Raw genomic sequence first — 23,087 nt, 5'->3', positions numbered from 1 at the left:
TGTGCCCTTTATTGATTTTGTATGACATATAAAACCATTTCACTATTGTTTGGGGGCTGTTATGGTTGTTCTTACATTGGAAATACTGGTATTTGACTTCCCAGTTTTTGCTAAAAAAACCAAAGTTGGTTTAGTAGCATCACAATAGCCTTAATATCTGAGCTAAGGTTTTCCCAGCTCTCAAATTGAGGTGGGAGCATATGTCATGTTAGATATAGGGCTGTCAAGCAATGAAAAAAAATTAATCTCCCTGTTAAACAGTAATAGAATATCATTTATTTAAATATTTTGGACGTTTTCTACATTTTCAAATATATTGATTTCAATTACAACACAGAATACAAAATGTGCAGTGCTCACTTTCTTTTTTGATTAGAAGTATTTGCCCTGTAAAAAAACAAAAGAAATAGTATTTTCAATTCACCTAATACAAGTACTGTAGTGCAATCTCTTTACCATGAAAGTTGAATTTACAAATTTAGAATTATGTACAAAAAAATGTTTTATTTTTGAATGCAATGTAAAATTTTAGATCCACCCAGTCCTACTTCTTGTTCAGCCAATTGCTCAGACAAACAAGTTTGTTTACATTTGCAGGAGATAACGCTGCCCGCTTCTTGTTTACAATGTCGCCTGAAAGTGAGAACAGGCGTTCCAATGGCGCTATTGTAGCCGGCGTTGCAAGATATTTACATGCCAATATGTGTCCATACTGATAATGGGTTCTGCTCGATGATAATCCAAAGCAGTGCAGACTGATCCATGTTCGTTTTCGTTATCTGAGTCAGATGCCACCAGCAGAAGATTGATTTTCCTTTTTGGTAGTTCAGGTTCTGTAGTTTCCGCATCAGAGTGTTGCTCTTTAAGACGTCTGAAAGCGTGCTCCACGCCTCGTCCCTCTCAGATTTTGGAAGGCACTTCAGATTCTTAAACCTGGGGTTGGGTGCTATAGCTGTCTTTAGAAATCTCACAGTGGTACCTTCTTTGCGTTTTGTCAATTCTGCAGTGAAAGTGTTCTTAAAATGAACAACATGTGCGCATCATCTGAGACTGCTATAACATAAAATATATGGCAGAATGCGGGTAAAACAGAGCAGGGGACATACAATTCTCCCTGAAGGAGTTGAGTCACAAATTTAATGCATTATTTTTTTTAACGAGCATCATCAGCATGGATTAATGATTAATGTTGCCCTTGATTGTTTCTCTTCAAAGGAAGACATTCTTCTTGTCACTAAGTAGGATTATGGTTAGAAAAATGGCATTTTACTCAACACATCTGCTTTCTTAATTGCTTGTTAGTGAAATCAAAAAATACTTTTTACTATTATTAGTACCACAGAACCAATACTCATAAACTCAATACTGAGATGGATTGTTATCTGGCTCATACATTAATAGGCGAGTTAATTAATTTTCAATAAGAAATTTTACTGGTGGTGAAGGATAAGCCAGAAAGAAGTCAAGTCAGGTTTGATTTGAATAGCCCAGGTTGAGGTTGCCAGTTAGTGTATAAAAGTCTTCATACTTGTAATTGAGCAAATTTGCTGTAGCATCACTGAGAGAAAAACATGCCACTTTTAGACTCACTATTCAGAGTAGACATGCACTTTATAATGAAAGAATTGTATTTTCTCATTACTTCAGAAATTGTAAGAAGGAATGGGAGAATTTTAGAAATCAACTATTAAACTGAGTTTGAAGTGGGAAAATACGTTTGGGGTGCAAACAGGGTCCAGTGTGTTACTTTTTAGTATTTTGCAGGGAATCATAGTATGTATGTAGTATCTCAACACTAGTTATTTACCTTTAATTAATTGACTTTCAATTAATTCAAAGTAATTTAATTGTAAAGGCTACTTTCTATTGTTCCCTAGCAAATACCCAGACTAACCCCTCAGGTAAACTACAACCTTTGTAGGCTGGAACAAATATCTGGAGAATGTCCAGACTAGCCTTTACAAATATGTTAACTACTTCAAGTTAATTGGCAATCAGTTTGGTAGAGGTAAAATCTCTAGTGTAGAACTAATTATTTAAAGGTGACCTTTGGGCTTTTTGTGGGGGTAGGGGGATTTGAGCGAGCTTGATTTTTTTTGTTTGCTGCTTTATTATATATAAAGAGTCTGAACGTTTTTATGTCTTTTACGTTATAAATATCAAGAAAGTCAAGATTGGTCTTTCTTTGCTGGGAGACGTGGAGAAGGGGGGCTTTCAGGTATCTTAATACAAGGAGCAAGAGTATAGAATCTTTCCAGCCTAGTCGAGCTGAATTTCCAATCTAAAATGCAAGCTTTTTTTAACACCTTTTGTCAGAGAAAAAAATATTTGCAGCCTTAATTTTCCATATTAAAAAGTAAAAAAGGCTTTTTTGTGCAGGTCACCTTTAAATAAAGTTTTTAAAGGCATTACTGTGAGGCCTGGAAAAACAACTGGATAATAAATTAGGTAACTTTTTAGATATTAGTGCCCCTGACCACAGCTCAAAATCTACGAACCACAAAGAAGAAGGCTGAGTTTGTCAGGGTGGGTTGATTAAAGTGCCTTAAATTAGTAAGGAGGAGATCTTGATTTAAATATTTTTTCCAGTTGTACTTTTTAGTTATTTTCCTAGAGAAAGGTTGATTCTTGTTGGTTGGTAACCATTAAAACATGTTAATTTATAACTTTATATAAGCATATATATAAGCCATGTCTACACTACCGACTTTGGTCAACGCAAGTTATGTCGGCATAAAGCCGCTCTTAGTATATCATTTGTATGCATGCATACTTGGCTCCTTGCGTTGGTGCTGCACATGCTTACCAGGAGTGCATGTGGCGATGCATAGTGTGGTGAACCGTGGATAGGTATCCCAATGTTTGACCTGCTACTGGCACTGTCTTTTGGGAAGTTTTGGCAATGCAGGATGGGACAGAAATGTGCCGCACAGGGGTGTGTGGGAACAAGGAGTCAACTTCCCAGCATGCAACTGTCTCCATCTCATAATGTCATCTATATCCCATAATTTTTGCACCTTTTAAAAAAATCCCACGGACCTGCACAGACTTTCTCACTGTCCACCATCTCTGACAGAAGCATGGTGCCTGCACAGCTCTGCACTATTGTCATAAGCGTTGCACGCATAGGACGTGCAATCCTGTGGTATTTGCAGAGCCATAAGAAGAAACAAATCGGTGTGGAATATGACGATTTCTTGGATGACAGATTGCTGTGGGACATAGCGAGGACCAATTCAAAGTCGGTGGTGTTCACGGAGCCGCTGCCAATATAGAGCTCCGCCTCTGGGCTTGAGAAACAAACACTGACTGTTGGGATTGCATAGAAATGCAGGCTTGGGGTGATGAGCATTGGCTGCTGAACTTTTGCATATGGAAAGCCACATTCCTGGATCTGTGTGCCAAGTTTGCTCCAGCCCTCCAGGACAGGGACACCAGAATGAGAGCTTCATTGACAGTGGAAAAGCAGATGGTGATTGTAGTGTAGAAACTTGCAGTGTTGGATTGCTACTGGTCAGTGGGAAATCATTTTGGAGGTGTAAAAGCCACTATGGGGGCCATTGTCATGTAAGCGTACAAGACCATTAATTGTCTCCTGCTATGCAGGACTGTGACTCTCAGCAATGTGCAGGACATAGTGGAAGGATTTGCAGTAATGGAGTTCCTGAACTGTGTGGTGTAGCGATAGATAGCATGCCTCTTCCCCACAGAGTACATCAACAGAAAGACAGAAAGGGCTACTTTTCTCTGGTTATGCAAGCATTGGTGGATCACTGGGGATGTTTCACCGACATCAGTGTTGACTGGTTAGGGATGCTCGCATCTTTAAGAACACAGGACTGTTCGGAAAGCTACAACCAGGGACTTCCTTTCCCAACCAGCAGATTACTATAGTCGTTGTTTACCTGTCAGTAGGGATCCTGGGCAACCCAACCCACCCTTGCACCCTCTGGCTCATGAAGCCATACAGCTGCCACTTTGGCAGCACCAAGGAAAGATTCAGCTACCAGTTGAGCAGGTGCAGAATGACATTGATTGCATTTTTGGTAGATGGAAGGGACGCTAGTGTTGTTTATTCACAAAGATTGGATCTCAGTGAAAAAACATCCCAATGGCTATAGCTGCCTACTGTGTCCTGCATAATATCTGTGAAGCGAAGGGGAAAAGTTGCTGTCAGGGTGGAGGGCAGAGGTGGAGTGGCTGTCTGCTGAGTTTGATCAGCCAGACAAAAGGACTATTGGAAGAACGCAAGTGAGGAGCTAGGTGGTTCAGGAAGGCTTTGAAAGAGCACTTCAACAGCAAGCCATTCTGGTGTACTACGCTCTACCTTGCTGTGTTGTTTTGGGGCCTGTAAGAAATTGTGTGGTGCTTATACATCTGACTGTACCACTATCAGTGCACCTATTCATTTTCCTGTGTTTCCTGCACATTTATGATTATTACACTGTTAACTGATCCTGTGAATTGTCACAGTTTAGTAAGTGGGTTCAGAACTGCTAGGCGCTCTGCAGCATATGTTATGAACTAAAAGATTACTTGTTTTCCAGATAATAGAATTTTATTCAGTAACAAAACCAATGCAAAAAATAAAATCTGTGTAACTTAAAAGTAAATACATTAAAAACTACTATATTACTGGAACAGAACTTAATGAGGAGAAAGAATATTCATGTACATTTTACCTACACATACACTGACCTGTGAAAGCCATGGTTGCTGTATGTGAAGTCGTGGTTGTTCTTAATGTCCCCCTGATGCCACGTGGAATGTTGGGGGGAAGGGTGTAGGTAGGTGCCTTAATGCAGTTCTACATGGACTGCAAAGGGAGGCGAGCCGATGATTGTTGAACTGAGATTCTACAAGAGTTTGCATTATCTGTGTTTGCTGCTAGAGAAGCCCCATTATGTCCTGTGCATCTCACTCTTCTTTTCCTGCAGGGACTCTTGGGCCTTTCTCTGTCTGCTCTTTCTTTCTCCAGGCTGTCTGCTGCGTTGACCCTCCAGACCTTTTGCTCATGGTCTGTCGCAGCATTGGCTTGCAGGATCTTATTGAACATGTCATCCCGATTCCTCCTCTTTTTCTTCCTTGTCTCAGGTGTGAAGGGGAAATCCCTTAAGGCTGCTACCGCAGCAGGTGCAAATAAAACAAACAGGTACCATGTTCGCATAATCACAACGAAAAGTGAAATGTAATATTCATTACTCCCTTCCATCGCTTCCCTACAGTTTTCAACAAAATATGCTTATTGACACTTCTGCTTCTGAGTGCTTGTGCACAGTGCCACTCACAGCAGCTGTGGTGAGTATAGCCCACCAGGGGTGAGGGAAATGAGTCAGGAATTGCTCAGTTGCCTGAAACTGAGTATAGGGCAACAAAAATGAATATATTGGCACCTCCAGAGGATGGTGATTTTAGCTGATACCCTCACTTCTGAGGATAACAAAGGCAGAGAGAGCACAGCTGCTGCTGGCATCCTGAAGCCGCCTAGTCCTGTATGCTGCTAGCCTAGGTACTGCAATAGTTCCTGCCAAAATTATCGCTGACTGGCATGGGAAAATGTCGTACTATGGAGGAAGAAATAAGGCTGCCATCCCTAGAAATCTCTGGAAGAGGATTACAGAGCACCTCCATGAAAGTTCCATTGAGACCTCTCAGAAGGATTCAGTGGACGTCCTTGTACAGAGGCTCCCTGACTTACGCAAGTGTTCGGTTCTGGAACGCCTTGCGTAACTCGAATTTTCCGTAAGTCGGAAACGTATATCTTACCATTACGCCTCCCCTCCCCCTCGCCTCCCCCCCCCACCCCCCAAAAAAGAAAAGGAAAACCTCCTATTTCTACCTTACAAACTTTTTCCATAAACTCGGATTTGCATACATTGGGTTTATCTAACTCGGGGAGCGTCTGTATAAATAAGCTGCTTTTCATGACACCCTCCCTTGCCTAACTCTACAGAGAAATGAAAAGCAGATAAGTGCTACCTCCTTTGTTGTACCGCTACCTCTTCTAGTACAAGTAAATTAATGAAAAGTCATTAACTGTCCTGTTAAGTTGGTTGCACCATCCCTGTAATGGGAAATAAATTTACACACTTACCTGAGATTCTGTCCCCTGCATCAGGCTCACCCGTGCTCCACTGATTGGACTGTGGTGGAGCCTCAAACAGGTCCTGGCTCACAGCATAGGCCAGGGGTTCTCAGACTTTTGTACTGGTGACCCCTTTCACACAGCAAGCCTCTGAGTGTGACCCCCCCCCTTATACATTAAAAACACTTTTTTATATATTTAACACCATTATAAATGCTGGAGGCAAAACTGGGTTTGGGGTGGAGGCTGACAGCTTGCGATCCCCCATGTAATAACCTCGCGACCCCCTGAGGGGTCCCGACCCCCAGTTTGAGAACCCCTGGAATAGGCATATCCCCTCAACTCCCCAGTCACATGTTCTCTGTCCTCTTCGTCTTTGCCATTCATGCCAGGGGCCTGTGACTCGGGCTTCTCAGAGGTATCCATGTTGGCCTGTGGGGGTGTGGAGGTCTCCACCAAGTATGGCATGTGGTTCTTCGTACAAGTATTAGGTCTGCAGGCTGATATCAGATTGACTGTCAGCCTCCCTGGCATTTTGATACACCTGACGCAGTTCCTCTGCTTTCACTTGACAAGGATGCTGGTCCCTTTTATACCCCTTCTGCATCCTCCATGCAATCTGCTCGTAGATGTCCACGTTTCTGTTTCTGCGCTGTAGCTGTGCTTGTGTAGTCTCTTCTCCTCACAGGCCCAGGACATCCACTGTCTCCTGTCTACTCCAAGCCAGAGCATGTCTAGAGCGTGTAGCCAGTATGGTCAACTGGCTATTTATTACAGCTATTTAAGGATGAAGGAAGATACTATTTAACAATAATATAAAGGAATACAGTGTGTTGAAATGGAAAAGAGAATAGAGAATAGAAATGGAAAAGAGAAAAGAGGGTAGTCAGGAAGGCATGTTGTTTTCTCTGCTGCAGCCAAGTAGCATACGTCTGTGCGTTCTGTCTTCCAAGAAACTTTGTAGACTGCACAGAAATAAGTACAGAAGGAAGTTTCACTTTTTACCTTAGAATGAACATATGATGTGATTGATTAAACTAGTGCCAAATAAGAAGAAAAATAGTTATTTTTCTCTCTCTCTCTCTCAGGTTTGTAAATACTACCTTTGTGGGTTTTGTCCAGCTGAATTATTTACAAATACCCGTTCTGACTTAGGTAAGTGTTCCGTTTGTGTGTGTGTGGGGGGTGTGTGTGTTTCATTCACTGTCATTAAAATTAAATTTAAGATAGTCATCTGATAACCCCCTCCTGCTTCCAGATTAGTAGTTACGACTGACCTTTTCTCTGACATGGGATATTTATTTTCTTTAATGTGTATTCTGTCAACACATTGTAAAACTATTTTTTTCCGGTCTGCCAGTAACTTGATTTCAGCAATAGCAATGTTGATATAATATCATGGATAGACTGCATAACCAACGAAAAAGTATTGGAGATTATTGGAACTCAGCAAAATCTAGTCAGATCTTATGAAAAGAGAGATTCAATTTGCAGGGTACATTTTCAGAAGTTCAGCAGGCAGTGCATGTTTATGGGCACTGGAAAGTAAAAAGGTGATGGCAGAAAAACACAAGACAGAAAAAGAAGATCTTGGATGGCTGATGTGGTATCCTGGGTGGGTCAAAAGGACTATTCATCCACCAAGAGATTAGCAGAGGACCATGCAGAAAGGGCTACAATGGTTGTAAATCTCCAGTAATGGCCACACCACAGCAGAAGAAGATTTTTACAACACTTGCTCCATCTCAACCCTTTCCCCACAACCAATATAAAATTAGGCTATGTGTACACAGGAAAGGAGTGTGTGAACCCCCTTTCCCCCCCAAGTATAACCTAAAACTCCACAAGTGGGATACTCTTATTCTCATGTAAGAGTGTCTTTTATTTTTATTTATTGGTTTAGCTTATAATGATTGAAAAGGGGTTTAAGCTAAACTGAAAAGACATTTATACCAGAATAAAACTATCCAAATCAGGGACATTATCAATATAGCAGTAAAAATTTCCTGTGTAGATGAAGCTTTAGATGGAACCCTTATCTGCCTTTGTTCCTCTGATTCTAAACTTAAGATCAAATTCTTTGAATCAGCCAGTGCTTTATTGTAAAGTTAGACATCTGGCCAGATTTTTGGAGACCATAAATTACTCAAATGAAAATAAAAACTAGCCTTTTTTAAAAGAGCCTTAGAGAACTAGGCTATTTTAATCCTGCTAGGACATTTTTGAAAACGTTCTGAAACATGCTTTTATTTTGTGCTGGAGATTCAGTGAATTTCCATTCCATTTTACACGTGTTACAAAATTCCTATTTTTTCCTTTTGTTACTCTGAGAAATGTTACACCATTTTGGTATTCTTTTTTAAGATAAATTTTAAAAAAAAAGTTCCAAACAAGTGAGTGAAAATGTAGGTACAAAAGGCCAGTTTACGGAGAGCTTCATAAAAATTCATCAGCTTCACCTTTATGCTTTCCTGAGTCTCTTTAGAAATGTTTCCTGTATCATGGTTAAGGTTAAGATGGATATTTTTAGTAAAAGTCAGGAACAGGTCACAGATAATAAACAAAAATTCATGGAACCCTGCGACCTGTCCCTGACTTTTACTAAAAATAGTCATGGGGTGGATCGGACAAACAGCACTGCCGGGGGCTTACAGCTCCTCCAGTCCCACCGCTGCTCCTGCAGCAGGGACTGACCGCCACTGCTCCAGCCCTATGGGTGCTGACCCAACCCCAGCCACTTCTTCAGCCCTGGTGCCGCTGCAGATAGCTGCTCCCATCCTGCTGCAGAAGAAGTCACAGAGATCCTGGAAAGTCTCAGAATCCGTAACAGAATCATATCCTTAATCATGGTGCTCCCAGTTAACTGACTGGTTTGATAACCTACAGTGCTTAATGTAATTAGATACAAAGGGCTGGATTCCCAAAGAAACTTGGGCATAGCAATGGTTAGCATCACCATGCCTAACTTTTAGGCGCCTAGAAAATCACTGGGATTCACAAAAGCCTGAGTTAGGGCACGTAGGCTCCCTTTAGGAGGCACCTCAGAATGGGATTGACAGAAGCCAGCATGTTCTGCATCTCCCCCAAAGCTAGCCGATAGGAGATGCCAAAGTAAAGGGTATGTCCTAAGCCCTATCCCTCTCAAGGAGTACTATACCTTAGTCCAGGCTAGAAAGAGATGCCTCCCTCTGCTTGGGATTCTCCGCTACAAACTCTCTCTTGGAATTAGGTGCCTATGCTGTTTTTGCAAGAAGGTCAGGAGGACCTCCCTCATACTTCTAGCCCAACGTTTAGGAAGCTTACCTGGGATGTGGGAGACTGTTGCTTCAAGTCTCCTCTTGGCCTGAGTGGGAGAATGTATTTGAACAGAGCTCTGCCACTTCTCAGGTGAATGCACTAACCACTGAGCTCTGGAATATTCCAATATGATGATTCCTTAATCTGTACTGTGAAACTGTTCCCCTGTGGATAAACAATAAATTCATTGAAGCAGGAGGACTGGATACTGAGTTACCCACTTCCCAGGTGAGTTCTGTAGCCACCAGACTACAGAATCATTTTCACGCTTGTGTGCACTTTCTCTCTCTCTCTCTCTCTGGCTCAGTAATTTGGCCCCTACAGGTTTTGGTGGCAGCTGAGCGGGGGTTTTGTGAATCCCAGTGGAGCCTGATTCTGGGATTTATGTGCCTACAGTGGCAGTTAGGTGCCTAAGTCTTTTTATGAACCTAGCCCCAAAAGCATGCTGACTAAATCCTCCAAAGTTTTAGTGTGGCTTTCCAGAGTGTGCGCTAAGTCTTGCCTTGCTTTATTTTTAGGTCCATGTGAAAAAATTCATGATGAAAATCTGCGTAAACAGTGAGTGTTTAAGTTGTTTTAGCATAAGTTAATGTAACAATTATAATGGTTTAATTTGTTCAAATTGGCGTTCATAAAACCAACCAGACAAGAAGAAAATAATAATTTAAGAGCAGCTTCATATATAAGCTGTAAATCATTTACCTTGTACTTTTCATTGTCTGTTTCTTTGTGATTTTTTTAATTAATTTTCATAAAGTAATTTAAAAATTAATCATAGAAATGTAGTGCTTGAAGGGACTTTGAGGTCATCTAGTCCATTCCCCTGTTCTGAGGCAGCCCCAGTGTAATTTAAAAAGTTGTAATTTTTGCTGGAGCTGTTAAAGCATAGCAGTTTTTTACATGTTTGTCACACCTCTATATTACAGAATGACACATGATCATTTGGTAAAAAACTTTGTGTATTTTTATCAGATATGAGAAGAGCTCTCGTTTTATGAAAGTGGGCTATGAAAGAGACTTCTTGCGGTATTTACAGAGCTTACTTGCAGAGGTAGAACGGAGGATTCGAAGAGGGCATGCTCGTTTGGCACTGTCACAGAACCAGCAGTCATCAGGTGTAAGTAAAAGCCTACACTGAAGCAAATAATTGTTCTTCAAAGTGGACTCTGAATGTGGGATGTTCACTATAATGTGAATTTGCTGCTTTCCAGAAGGTTCTTATACGATTTACATGTTACTGGTTACTGTGACCAGAAGAACTCCACTTCCCTTTTCTATAGATAACTGCAGCTTTTTTCTCTGCTCAGAATGATTTCTGTTCTCTCACATACTTCCCCTGTTCCTTTTATGTCGTTAAATAACTAATTAGCAGGGTTGTTGTTACTTAACAAGGGTGATGGACTTGCCTAATGGAAGGCTCTTCCTGTTACAAGTGCAATTAAAAATGCTATTTTTAACAAGAGTGAATTGCAGATTTTAATGGGTGAGCCTCCTTTCACTGTACTCCAGAGAGACAGTCAACCTGCATCCTTCTAAATTAATACCAAAAGTGAGGTCTGAGGTCTGCTTTGATAGGACTCTTAATTTCCTAATGTTTTTCACAAAATATTATTCTCAACCAAGGGAAGCCAAATTCAGTACCCTGGATGTCAGAGGAGATTTGCATTGCTATTTGGACAGGGCATTTAGAAAATCAGTTAGGCCTGATCTATACCTAAAACTTAGTTGACCTAGCTACATTGCTCATGGCTTTGAAAAATTTCACACCCTGTGCAACGTTAAGTCAACCCATCCTCCACTGTAGATGCAGCTTGGTTGACAGAAGAATTCTTCCGTCAACCTAAGTACTGCCTCTTGGGGACAGATTTACTACAATAATGGAAAAAACCCTTTGTTGCTGTAGCAAGCATCTATGCTACAGTGATGTATCTGAGCACTGTTACTGTCTCGCTGTAACCTTTGTTCTGTAGACATACCCTTACACTTTTTTATAGCTTTGGGGAATCGGTGTAAAGGGAATGCCATTGCCATTCAATTTATGTCTAAGTGGATTACCCTCTGTTTTACCTTGTTTTTGTTTTACATTAGCTAGGCTAACAGTACCTAAGTGTCTTGGGACATTCTCTATTAGGCTCAAGGCAGTGTCAGTGGCATGCCTCCATAACATTTTTATCTTAGAAGCGTGTAGGGCTGCTAACTGGAGTTCTGGTCAGATATTGACTCAGCACTGTTCTCTGAACTTGGCATCTACATACGATGCTTATTTTGGGGGGATAATTTGGTTCCACCTTCCTGGAAGCTGTACTCAGTGTTCACGAGATTTTCCCAAATAAAAATACACAGAGTAAGAAGCATTTGAAGGACATTCTCTGCAGAGAGTGGTATATGGCTGTCAGACAGGGGCTTAGCTCATGCTCCACCCTGCTGTTGCTGTTCTCAGGGGTCAAATGTTAAGAGTTAGGGGTATTTTGCCATTCTTGTGCTATCAAATTATAACTCATGAGTTACAATTGTGTGTGATGCCTTCAGAGAAACAGGATTATAGGTGAATAAATTTCCTTTTTCTCCCACTAAGTGAAAATACAGCATGTTACAGCACTTGGACTACTCTGTACTTGGATCTACTCTATTTATCTGATACCAAGTATGTAATTATAGAGAAAAATATTAATAGGTGTGTAGTTTCTTAAAAACACACATTCTTAATCCTTTGATTAGGGACTGAATTTTTTTTTTTTTTTTTAATATTTAGCAGGCAGCTGGACCTACTGGTAAAAATGAAGAGAAAATTCAGGTCTTAACTGACAAAATCGATGTACTTCTACAACAGGTAAAAGTCGCCTTCTAGCAGAACTATTAATCAAATGCTCAGATTATAAGATCCTGACAGGATTTTTATTCTCCTGTAGATTGAAGAATTGGGTTCTGAAGGAAAGGTGGAAGAGGCGCAAGGAATGATGAAACTTGTTGAACAGTTAAAAGAAGAGAGAGAGTTGCTGAGGTCTACAACTTCAGTAAGTAAAAGCTGTGCGGGCTCTGTTAGGGTTATTTCAAGGCTCAGTGCAAAAGCAGAACCTGACTGTATAGCCTTGACCCTTATGTAGTTAGAGGATTTAAAAGTTACAACAATCCAGTTACTGCTTTCTTGTCGAATTTCTGTTTCTCACATTAAAATTTAACAGGCTGAAATCCTGCCCCTTATGAGAGCCCAGCCTGTATTTCACACAATGCATTCATTAATTTAAAACTCCTATTAGTCTTAGTCAATATCATGTACTTTGTTAGATAATTAAATCTTGGATTTAAATTGTAAACTCATTTAGATTAGTATTCTTTGCCAAAACTAAATTGGCGTTGGGAATTTATGAATATGTATTGGTAATTTACAGAAGATGAAACATCAAAGATGCTTATATAGCTAAAAAATTAGAAAGTCAGAAAACTTATTCTAAGTTAATGTAAAAATGCAAGACCTCAGAAAATGAAGTGTTAAATTTTTTTTGACAAGTTTCTAACATGCCCATCTTAGCATTGCTTGGGCCAAAACATCTTAAATTTGAGAATATTTTCAAGCCCTCTTCAGAAAAATGAAAACACTTGCATCCTTCTTCAACTTGATCATGTATTGTTGATAGGCTAGTGAGCTAGTCACCTTCTTCTGTACCCACCTGGGGGCGTGAGTCACACACTTTAAGAAACACTAGTTGAGATCTTCATAATATGATGCTTCCTTTGTTTCCTGCATGCATCAAGGAGATAGTTTAAAATGTTTGTATTTTAAATTATCAATGGCCATTTTAGTTGGCACCCACTGAAATGAATGAAGCAATTGACCTCTCATAGCTATCGTGCTGGCACTCTGAAAAGTCAGTCAGACATCACTGAATCAGTTAACCTTCAAAAACATGGCCAGAGTGTTTCTTCTGACCCATAACAGTTTAGAGACTTACTTTTTTTAAATGAAAACTGAGACTCTAAAGTAATTGAAGTTTGACTTCTGTCTATTGCCACCTCTGACCCTCCCCTACCCCACTAGTTCTTTTGCACCCCTCCAATGGGACAAAAACCATTTTAAAGATTTTTAGCGGAAGTCAGAAATCCTGCTTGTAATGGAAATATGGCTACAACCTTTATTGTGGTGAAGACACTTAACTCTCCATAACTGAGAACTTTCTTGCTAGCAATGATTAGTAAACCAGAGTCTGTTCAAGGATCTTTAGGTTCCTGGCTGTCAGCAGCTTCTCTTCTTTAAATCTCCCCCATGACTGACACTTCTCAGGGAGTTTCTCAATAGATAATCTCTTGCTTTTCTCTGTAATTATCTTCTGAGCTACTAGACTACTTGATTCCTGGAAGCTCACATGTTTAAAGCTGGACCCGATTAGAAATGGTTCTAGCACCAGCAAGAAATTAGAGGAGATATTTCCTCTAGCTTGTATTTGAAAACAACAAAAGCAGTTAATTTTTCATAAGTCTTCTTTGTGTGATGTTGCATTTACACTAGTTCAGGGGTAGGCAACCTATGGCACGTGTGCTGATTTTCAGTGGCACTCTCACTGCCCAGGTCCTGGCCACCGGTCCAGGGGGCTCTGCATTTTAATTTAATTTTAAATGAAGCTTCTTAAACATTTTGAAAACCTTATTTACTTTACATACAACAATAGTTTAGTTATACACCTCTATCTCGATATAACGCGACCTGATATAACACAAATTTGGATATAACACGGTAAAGCAGTGCTCCGGAAGGGCGGGGCTGCACACTCCGGTGGATCAAAGCAAGTTCAATATAACGCGGTTTCACCTATAGCGCGGTAAGATTTTTGGCTTCCGAGGACAGAGTTGTATCGAGGTAGAGGTGTATATTATAGACTTATAGAAAGAGTCCTTCTAAAACGGTTAAAATGTATTACTGGAATGCGAAACCTTAAATTAGAGTGAATAAATGAAGACTTGGCACACCACTTCTGAAAGGTTACCGACCCCTACACCCTAGTTCCTAAATCACTTCCTTTAATTCTAATAGTCTTGTTTGCAGAAGTCAGAGGAGCTGCCATCACTTAAAACCATAGCATAGTTCAAGAAAGCTATAATTCAGAAGTTTATGGAAGTCTTTTCAAAACCTAGTATGATTCTAAACCCTCATTACTGTAAAGTGGATATGGCATTAATTTTAGTCATATGTTTGAGGCTGTTGTCCAGAAAAAATGATATTGGCCATAGAAATGTACAGTGTATGCTTCCCTTACTTGTCACACAATCTGAGAATAATGCAGAATACCTGGAGCCTGGTATTTGGAATGTGATATTAACATGTCCTGGAATCCTTTAGGACCTTAATGTCTTTCCAGATCTGTATATCAGACATCTGTCTTGAAATTCATAATACATATTGAGAATTTTCCTATCTGATTGATTTCTTGAAAACTTTCGTTTTTGTCAGAATTTCCCATCCTGCTTTAGTTTTTGCCAAACCTTGTTCTCCCGTTTTTGCACCCTCTTGTGTTAAACTTTTGAAATCCTGAAGCTCTTGATTTGTTCTCATAAATTTCTCCTTTTAAGAATTTAAATGATATGGTTCACATTCAGATGTGGTGTAGTGGATGCAACTTTGTTGAAATCAGTGGCAGTACACCTCCTTACCAGGCTTGAATTTGACCCCATCATCTTCAGAATGCTTTGCAAATACTAACAGTTCCTCACACATTCCTGTGAGCTAGGCAAAGATTTATCTCCGTAGTTTTTACTGTTGGCGAAAGCTGAAATAAACAGGTTAAATGTCTACCGCCAGATCACAGAAAGGAGCTTTTATTAGAAGTTAGATTAGAACTCAGTAGTCCCTTGCTCCAGAAGTGTGCTCAGACCAGGATTTTTTGGCTCGTAAAAGTCAGAAGCAGAATGTACACAGGAGAACGTATTAATGCTGTACAGGAATAATCACTTGGATTTGGGCTGTGAATTCAATGTAATGAGATTTTTGGTAAGTTTATGTCACAGTATGTCTGCTTTGATATATTTATTATACTTTCCCCACCATTCTCTTAAAAATGAAGGTCTACCTTGAAAGCATCAAACCCAGCTTCCTTTCTCTGTTTCATTGCGGGGCCTGTAAATGTTTCTTCTTCTTGGGCATTCCATTGTCAGTCTCCAAGTTTTTTGTCATGTAGTCAAAGGTCTCCAGCAGAAAAGTGGGGTCTGGTTTTGTCCTTTGCAAGGTAGAACTAATTTTGAATATTACCATGAAACCAGCTCTAGCAGCGGGTAATAGGCATTGTATCTTTGATAGTGAAGAAGATATTTATTTCCCAAGTTCCACAGTTAAGTATTTACTGTAAAGTGCAGACTGCCTTTAATCTGTGGAAAGTATTGAGTTAGTATGTTTAGTCTTGCAGTCTGTGGGAATCTGTTTTTTTTTTTACTTATTTTTCATATTAGGCATGTGTAGGCTACTTCATAATAGTGCCAAGTTAAAGCAAGTAATTAAGCTCCTTTTTAGAGCTGAAATTCGTAATTTCACAACACTAGAAGAACAGTTGATAAAGTAAGAAGTACTAAGTCTGTTAACTGGCTCCAGGTTAAAACTTTTCTATTGTTGTTTGCTCTAACCACTATCTTCTCTTCCAGACAATTGAGAGCTTTGCAGCTCAAGAAAAGCAAATGGAAGTTTGTGAAGTCTGTGGAGCCTTTTTAATAGTAGGAGATGCACAGTCCAGGGTGGATGACCACTTGATGGGAAAACAGCACATGGGTTATGCCAAAATTAAAGCTACTGTAGAAGAATTAAAAGTGAGTATAACTTTTGTAATTTAAAGGTAAAGTGACATTCTTTCTATATAAACCAAATCATTAGCAGAATCCTTACATACATAAACTTCGGTTCTCAAAATCCATTTGTTGGCAGCCAAGCATTGACAGATTTGAATTATTTAAAGGTGAAAGGTAATTTTAGCAGTGGCACTTAGGCTCCGAAGTGCCTAGGCCCCTTTTGAAAATGGGACTCAGACCCCTACATCACTTATGTGCTTTTGAAAATTTTACCTAAAGTACAAAACAAAAAATGAAAATCAAATTAAGCCTGGATTTTTATGCTGAATTCCCCCACTAACCAGGCTGCTGAAGGTATTCAACACAACATGGTTTCAATTAACTTTTTAATGAAATTTTTCTTTTTTGGTGAAATGCTCTTGGTATATTTCCTGGTTCACACTGGGATATCCCAGTGTGCAGTATCCTGAATATTACAAATATACAAAGTATTCACTGGAATAAGTTAATTAAAACATTCTATGTTCATTCTTTTATGACAGCCCCCAGACAATTGCATACAGTTCTTCCCTATAGACAGAACAGAGTGTGACCAGCAAACTCTTTTCAAATACTTGAGATATCACTGCAAAAATATCTTGCGTCTACTCAGGGACACACTATAGTGAAACATTTGGAGTGATATAAAATAACTACAAGAAGGGAGTTTTCATACCTAACAATTTTTTATGTACAATATCCAATTTACAAGGATACCTCTTTGTGTGTTTTCACTTTAATGGAAATATGCTAATCACATACAAACATAGAACTCCTGACATTAGCAGGGTGTTATCGGAAACTTGAAATCAATATAATGGCAAGCAATTGGGGATGCACCATGGAACGGTAGCCTTGAGTTGGCGTTAGGCTCCTGAGAACTGATGCTAAACTCTACTGCAACAAAATTTATGAACTCCAACAGAGTTTAGCATCATCCTGGTGAAACTTAGAAGTGCCACTCAGCTGGAGGCTGAAATATGGGATATAACCAACTTTAGTTAGCTGTTTGGAGTTCAGAAAATTTGAGGATGCACTATTAAAATATTTTAAAATGAGATACCTAATTTTTCCATTCCCATAGGTTGGATGTTTTAGGAGGAATGTAAATTGGGTAGAATCCTAGAGTGATCAGTTAGGCCAGATCTACACCACAACTTACATCAGTATAACTATGTCGCTCACAGGTGTGAGAAATCTACATCCTGGAGCAATGCAGTTATACTGATCTAACCCCCCCAGTGTAGACAGCACTATGTCAATGGGAGGGCTTCTCTCATCGACATAGCTGCCACCTCTCAGAGAGCTGGATTAACTACGCTGATGGGAGAGCTGCTCCCATCAGTGTACTAGCATCTTCACTGAAGCCCGACAGCAGCACAGTTTCACTGCTGCAGTGTTTTAGGTATAGACCTGCCCTTGTCTTGTGTTTTTTGTACTGTCGTTATCGTGTGTGTATGTATATGCTTTTACAAAAATAACTTTAAGAAAAGAAGTAACTTCAGAGGGATTTATGGTGACATCTTAAATGTATTAAAGGTAGATCTTAAGGTTTTTCTTGTCAGAACCACAAAATAATTATATTTACTCTATAACTTGGATCTCCTCCACAGATCCTCAGTTATCATCCTTTTCTTTCTGCAAAGAATACTTTGTGGGATCCCCAAGTCTTTTTTTAATCTTAAATATTAGGTACTGCCCAGATGAATGAACCATCCTGATGAGCAAAGGACTTGTTCAGCTGACTTAGAAGCGCTATTAAGCAGGTTATGCTTTGGTTTGACAATTAAGTGTAACCCATTGAAATCTAATATGTCTCCTCGCCCTTTTATAGCGGTTTAATGATGCTGAATAGTTTCTTCTGAATAAATTTTATCTTCATTAAATCCTTGCTGTAAACGCTTCTTTTTTGTAAGGAAAAGTTAAGAAAAAGAACTGAAGAACCTGAACGTGATGACAAGTTAAAAAAAGAGAAACAAGAGCGAGAAGAGAGAGAGAAAGAGAGGGAGCGTGAAAGAGAAGAGAGGGAGAGGAAGAGACGACGTGAGGAAGAAGAAAAGGAAAAAGAGAGGGCACGTGACAGAGAAAGACGTAAGAGGAGTCGTTCCCGTAGCAGACATTCAAGCAGAACATCTGACAGAAGATGCAGCCGGTCACGGGACCACAAAAGATCAAGAAGCAGAGAGAGAAGGCGAAGCAGGTACCTTGATTAGGGACCATTGACTTTTCAAGTGAATTTATAATGGTGTTCCATGCACGTAAGAACCTCTAAACTATATGATTTCAGGCTCTGTACCTGTAAAGGAATGGTTGCTGTAAAGAATTTGGTTGGCCGATCAAGACAAGGACCTATGCTAACTTGATTGCTTTTCTCTGTTTTACTGTTTGTAACAACTTTTGAATACCACAGCCAGTTGATTCAAAAAATTCAGGGAATGTTCTAGACATCTCCTGTACCAACAGAAAAGAAATAAGAATTGTATGGAGAATGGGGGCACACAGAAGCCCGAGTATGGGGGAAGAATGTGGGACAGAGGTATGAGTAGAGTGGAATTGGTGGGGGGAGAGGTGGACTGAGCCCCTGGCATGGGATGGTGTTGCATGGACTGTTTGAAATAGAGGGATATGAGCGAGTAGCACAAAGGTTGCTTGTGGGAGAGAATGAAGGAACGCAAAGAGCCCCGGGTGTGTGTAATGTACTCAGCCTACTGATGCAACAAAAGCCTATGCATCCGAAGAAGTGGGCTGTAGTCCACGAAAGCTTATGCTCTAATAAATTTGTTAGTCTCTAAGGTGCCACAAGTACTCCTGTTCTTTTTGCAAAAGCCTTGTGTACACTTACGGTGGTGTGACAATTACACACTCACTGATTTGTAGCTGTGTGGCAGTGAAAGAGCTTTTCTCCACTGCCTCCCTCCTGCCAGAGCCTTTTTCTGTGGCAGAGAGAGCCTCTGGCAGTGAGCCACTAAACTGCTAAAAATAGCAGTGTAAATGTAGGAGGCACTACTTGGGCATGCAGAGAGCTGCCATGTATGATATATGCCCTCAGGTTCAGATGTGTAGGCTGCTCTACTCCCCTCAACCGTGCCTCACTCTCTCCACTACTGTTTATACCTATGCCAGCTGGGCATGCAGTGGGTGTAATCTACATGCCGCTTAAGTGTAGATGTACCTAAAGTTTTACCACCCTTTAGTGGTATATAACTGCAAAATGTTTAGCCTTGTTTATGAAAACACTGAAGTTTCTCTGTATTTGTAGTTTTGGAACATAAGGAAGTACCATTATCTCCCTTTTACAGTTGGGAAACTGATGTACACAGAAGATACATGACTTGCTTGAGGTCATACCGGAAGTTTGTAGTAGAGCATAGCATTGAACCTAAGTCCTCCTAGTCCTGGGTTACACCATAACCACTGAACTAGGCTTCCTTTCTGATGTTCCTCTCAGTTGATCAGAAACTGCTAACTCTATAATGGAATCGGCTGAATTCTGTAGCTGTAGATGACAAATTTCTTTACATCACTTTGTATTGATACAGTACAAAAATAAAACAGGAGGAGGTGCATTGAAACCATTGAACAGAATATGACTTTGGACAGTTGATCTAAAAATATGGAATCAGTATGAGGAAGCTCTAGAATCATCACTTGATGAAACTGCTCTTCTATCAGGTCCAATATAACCTCTCCAGAGGTGGACAGTTCTTGCTGTTTCAGAGGATGAATCAAAAGAGAAACTGCCATGTATTAAAACTCACCGCCATATTGGAAATGGATGAAAATATCGTGATTTTATGTATGTTGATGATGTAAGCATGATAGTTGACATACACTTCCATCATAAAGTTTAAGTATTAATTTTTTTAAAGCTCTGATTTAAAAATCAGTATTAAAGCTTTTCCTGAGAATTATTTCTTGTAGCTGTGGATGTTTGAAGAAGGCAGAGAAGGGTGGACAGAGAACTTGTAAAGTACTGAAAAATGTTCCTGGAAGGAAAGAGTTTATAAGAAAGACTTGATATTCCTCATAAATATTAAACCTTTTCTTATAAGCCGGCATAAGAGCAGAATGGTAACCTAGTGGCAAATTAATGAAGATTTTTTATTTTGAGTTGTAAATGACAGCTGATATTTTCTCTCTTTCAACTACTTCTAAATGTAAGGAGCCGAGATCGACGAAGAAGCAGAAGCCATGATAGGTCAGAAAGAAAACATAGGTCTCGCAGTCGGGACAGGAGACGATCAAAAAGTCGGGATCGGAAATCATATAAGCACAGAAGCAAAAGCAGAGATCGAGAACAAGACAGGAAATCTAAAGAAAAAGGTTAGTTTATGTGAGATTTTAAGACATGCAGAACTGATGTTACCCCTGAGACCTGTCGTTTCAGTCAAGGACTGAAAGATCTCTTAGGATCCTTCAGAGATTTGTAAGCAGCCCGTATGTGTCGCTACTACATGACTTTGAGACACGCTTCCCTTTCTCTTCATATCCTCCTGCCTCCTTGAAAAATGTGTGTTTCGCCTACTTACCTAGTGTTGTAATTCTCAAAGGAAAGCACACTACTGTGCAGTTCCCAAGCATTTTAGCCCGTTGACACATGCTGGCTGTTTGGCTTTGGAAAACCCCACACATTCTAACTCTCTAAATATATTTGATTACATCTTCTATTGCTGCCCTTAGAAGCGAGTTCTCCTTATTACTCTTGGACACTTCTGTAAATCTTAACTAGCTTCCTTCGTTGGTATGTATTTTGTTTTGGTGTTTTTAGCTGGACAGTCTTATGACCTCTTCATTTTCTGTCCACTTCAATCATATCCTCTTAATCTTCTTTGTCTAATAAACATAACCGTAGTTTTCCCTAACTTCTGAGACCTTTCAGCGTCGTGGCCTGCATCCATACCATCTTAGGTTGTGATTCCATCAGATTTCATAAATGAAGCAAGATCTGGTATATACAGTATATGGGGGAATCTCGAAGAAACACCAAATTGTTCCTCAGAATTGTTTTATGGCAATACATGCTACGTCAAGTAATACAATGAATGTTTAGAAGGTGGCTCTCTTCCCTTTGAATCAGTACTGATCCAGTGCTCCCAACACAGACTGTTGTTAGATTGGGTTATGCTGCCAGAGGTTCCATCATTCATAAAAGATGTAAAACTGGTCGTGACCACTTGTGAATATGAAAGATCCATAGTACTTTTCATAATACAAAGGTGTTAATTCCATATCCTGGCTAAATTCCCATTTTTAATTTTCTCTGCAACTTCATTTGGATACACTGCCTGATCTAAACCGTTTTGGGTTGCTGTATGCTTTCAAACGGCTGGCACATTTCACAATAGAGATGGCTTCATTTCAGTGGTGGGTAAAATGATTAATATATATCTATGAAGTACTTGGAGATCCTCTGGGGTGAAAGGTGCTATATGAATGTGGATTATAGGTTAGCCTATTTGCCCTGTTCTAATTTTTCCCATTTCTTCAGTAGACTCTGGATTGGTTCTCAAAATATGGATAACACTTCAGATGTTTTTTTGCCTGACCTTTTTTTTTTTTTTTCTAGGCCAGTATAACCTTTCTGTTGTATACTGTGATACATTTCATTATTTGGTTTCCTCTCCATTCTGTTCTGCTTAGTTGTAAGCATTCTGCAAGCTAGTATGCTTTGCTGCTTGCTTGTTCACTGTTGCACGTGGTCAGATTTAATGCTAGGCCTGTAATGCATACTTGCTTGTAACTTTCTTACCTCCTAATATGTCTATTTCATTGACCTAGATTATAAAGCAGATTTTTGGTATTCAATTGGAGGAGCCCTCTTTAATCCTTCACTAATACTGTGTGTTTGTGTGCATACTTATAACTTTATACTGTAGTTGCTCAAATTGTTTCCATTATTGAGCACTTAATTAGGTTTATAGCTTCATAATTCTTTTCTTTATAGTTTTATAAATAGGGGTGTAGTGATTTCATTGAGTTAAATTTTCCTTCTGGTCATCTTTTTGTTTGCTACTTACTACCTCCTTCCCCCAGGACTGAGAACATACATAAGGACGGCTATACTGGGTCAGACCAAAGGTCCATCTAGCCCAGTATCCTGTCTTCCAACAGTGGCCAATGCCAGGTGCCCCAGAGGGAATGACCGGAACAGGTAATCATCAAGTGATCCATTCCCAGTTACCTATTCTCAGCTTCTGGTGAACAGAGGCTAGGGACACCATCCCTGCCCATCCTGGCTAATAGCCATTGATGGACCTATCCTCCATGAATTTATCTAGTTCTTTTTTGAACCCTATTATAGTCTTGGCCTTCACAACATCCTCTGTCAAAGAGTTCCACAGTTGACTGTGCGTTGTGTGAAGAAATACTTCCTTTTGTTTGTTTTAAATCTGTTGCCTATTAATTTAATTTGGTGACCCCTAGTTCTTGTGTTATGAGAAGGAGTAAATAACACTTCCTTATTTACTTTCTCCACACCAGTCATGATTTCATAGACCTCAATCATATCCCCCCTTAGGCATCTCTTTTCCAAGCTGAATGGTCTGAGTCTTATTAATCTCCCTCATATTGAAGGGACATGTCCAGTTCCAATATATCTCTTTTTGAGATGGGGTGACCACTTCTGCACACAGTATTCAAGATGTGGACGTACCATGGATTTATGCATTTTCTGTCATCTTATCTATCCCTTTCTTAATGGTTCCCAACAATCGGTTTGCTTTTTTGACTGCCGCTGCACATTGAGTGGATGTTTTCAGAGAACTATCCACAATGACTCCAAGATCTTTCTTGAATAGTAACAGCTAATTTAGCCCCATAATTTTATATGTATAGTTGGGATTATATTTTCCCAATGTGCATTACTTTGCATGTATCAACATTGAATTTCATCTGCCATTTT

At 39.8% G+C, this 23,087-nt stretch overlaps 1 protein-coding gene across 3 annotated transcripts in view; it reads left to right on the top strand.

Annotated features, from left to right (window-relative positions):
• The window catches only part of LUC7L3 (LUC7 like 3 pre-mRNA splicing factor), a 41,133-nt gene that overhangs the window by 10,050 nt on the left and 7,996 nt on the right, over nucleotides 1-23,087 (top strand). For all 3 annotated transcript variants that reach the window (XM_054047826.1, XM_054047827.1, XM_054047828.1), the window contains exons 2-9: nucleotides 7,174-7,240; nucleotides 9,901-9,940; nucleotides 10,355-10,499; nucleotides 12,135-12,212; nucleotides 12,292-12,396; nucleotides 16,007-16,168; nucleotides 18,103-18,386; nucleotides 20,349-20,509. In XM_054047826.1, the coding sequence (XP_053903801.1) occupies nucleotides 7,174-7,240; nucleotides 9,901-9,940; nucleotides 10,355-10,499; nucleotides 12,135-12,212; nucleotides 12,292-12,396; nucleotides 16,007-16,168; nucleotides 18,103-18,386; nucleotides 20,349-20,509 (1,042 nt within the window). The remainder of the gene's footprint in view (nucleotides 1-7,173; nucleotides 7,241-9,900; nucleotides 9,941-10,354; nucleotides 10,500-12,134; nucleotides 12,213-12,291; nucleotides 12,397-16,006; nucleotides 16,169-18,102; nucleotides 18,387-20,348; nucleotides 20,510-23,087) is intronic.

This window comes from Malaclemys terrapin, chromosome 13 (assembly GCF_027887155.1).
Source record: "Malaclemys terrapin pileata isolate rMalTer1 chromosome 13, rMalTer1.hap1, whole genome shotgun sequence".
In the NCBI taxonomy this organism is placed as follows: Eukaryota; Metazoa; Chordata; order Testudines; family Emydidae; genus Malaclemys; species Malaclemys terrapin.
The sequence above is the reverse complement of the archived record's forward strand: the minus strand, read 5'-3'. Positions and strand labels throughout refer to the sequence as shown.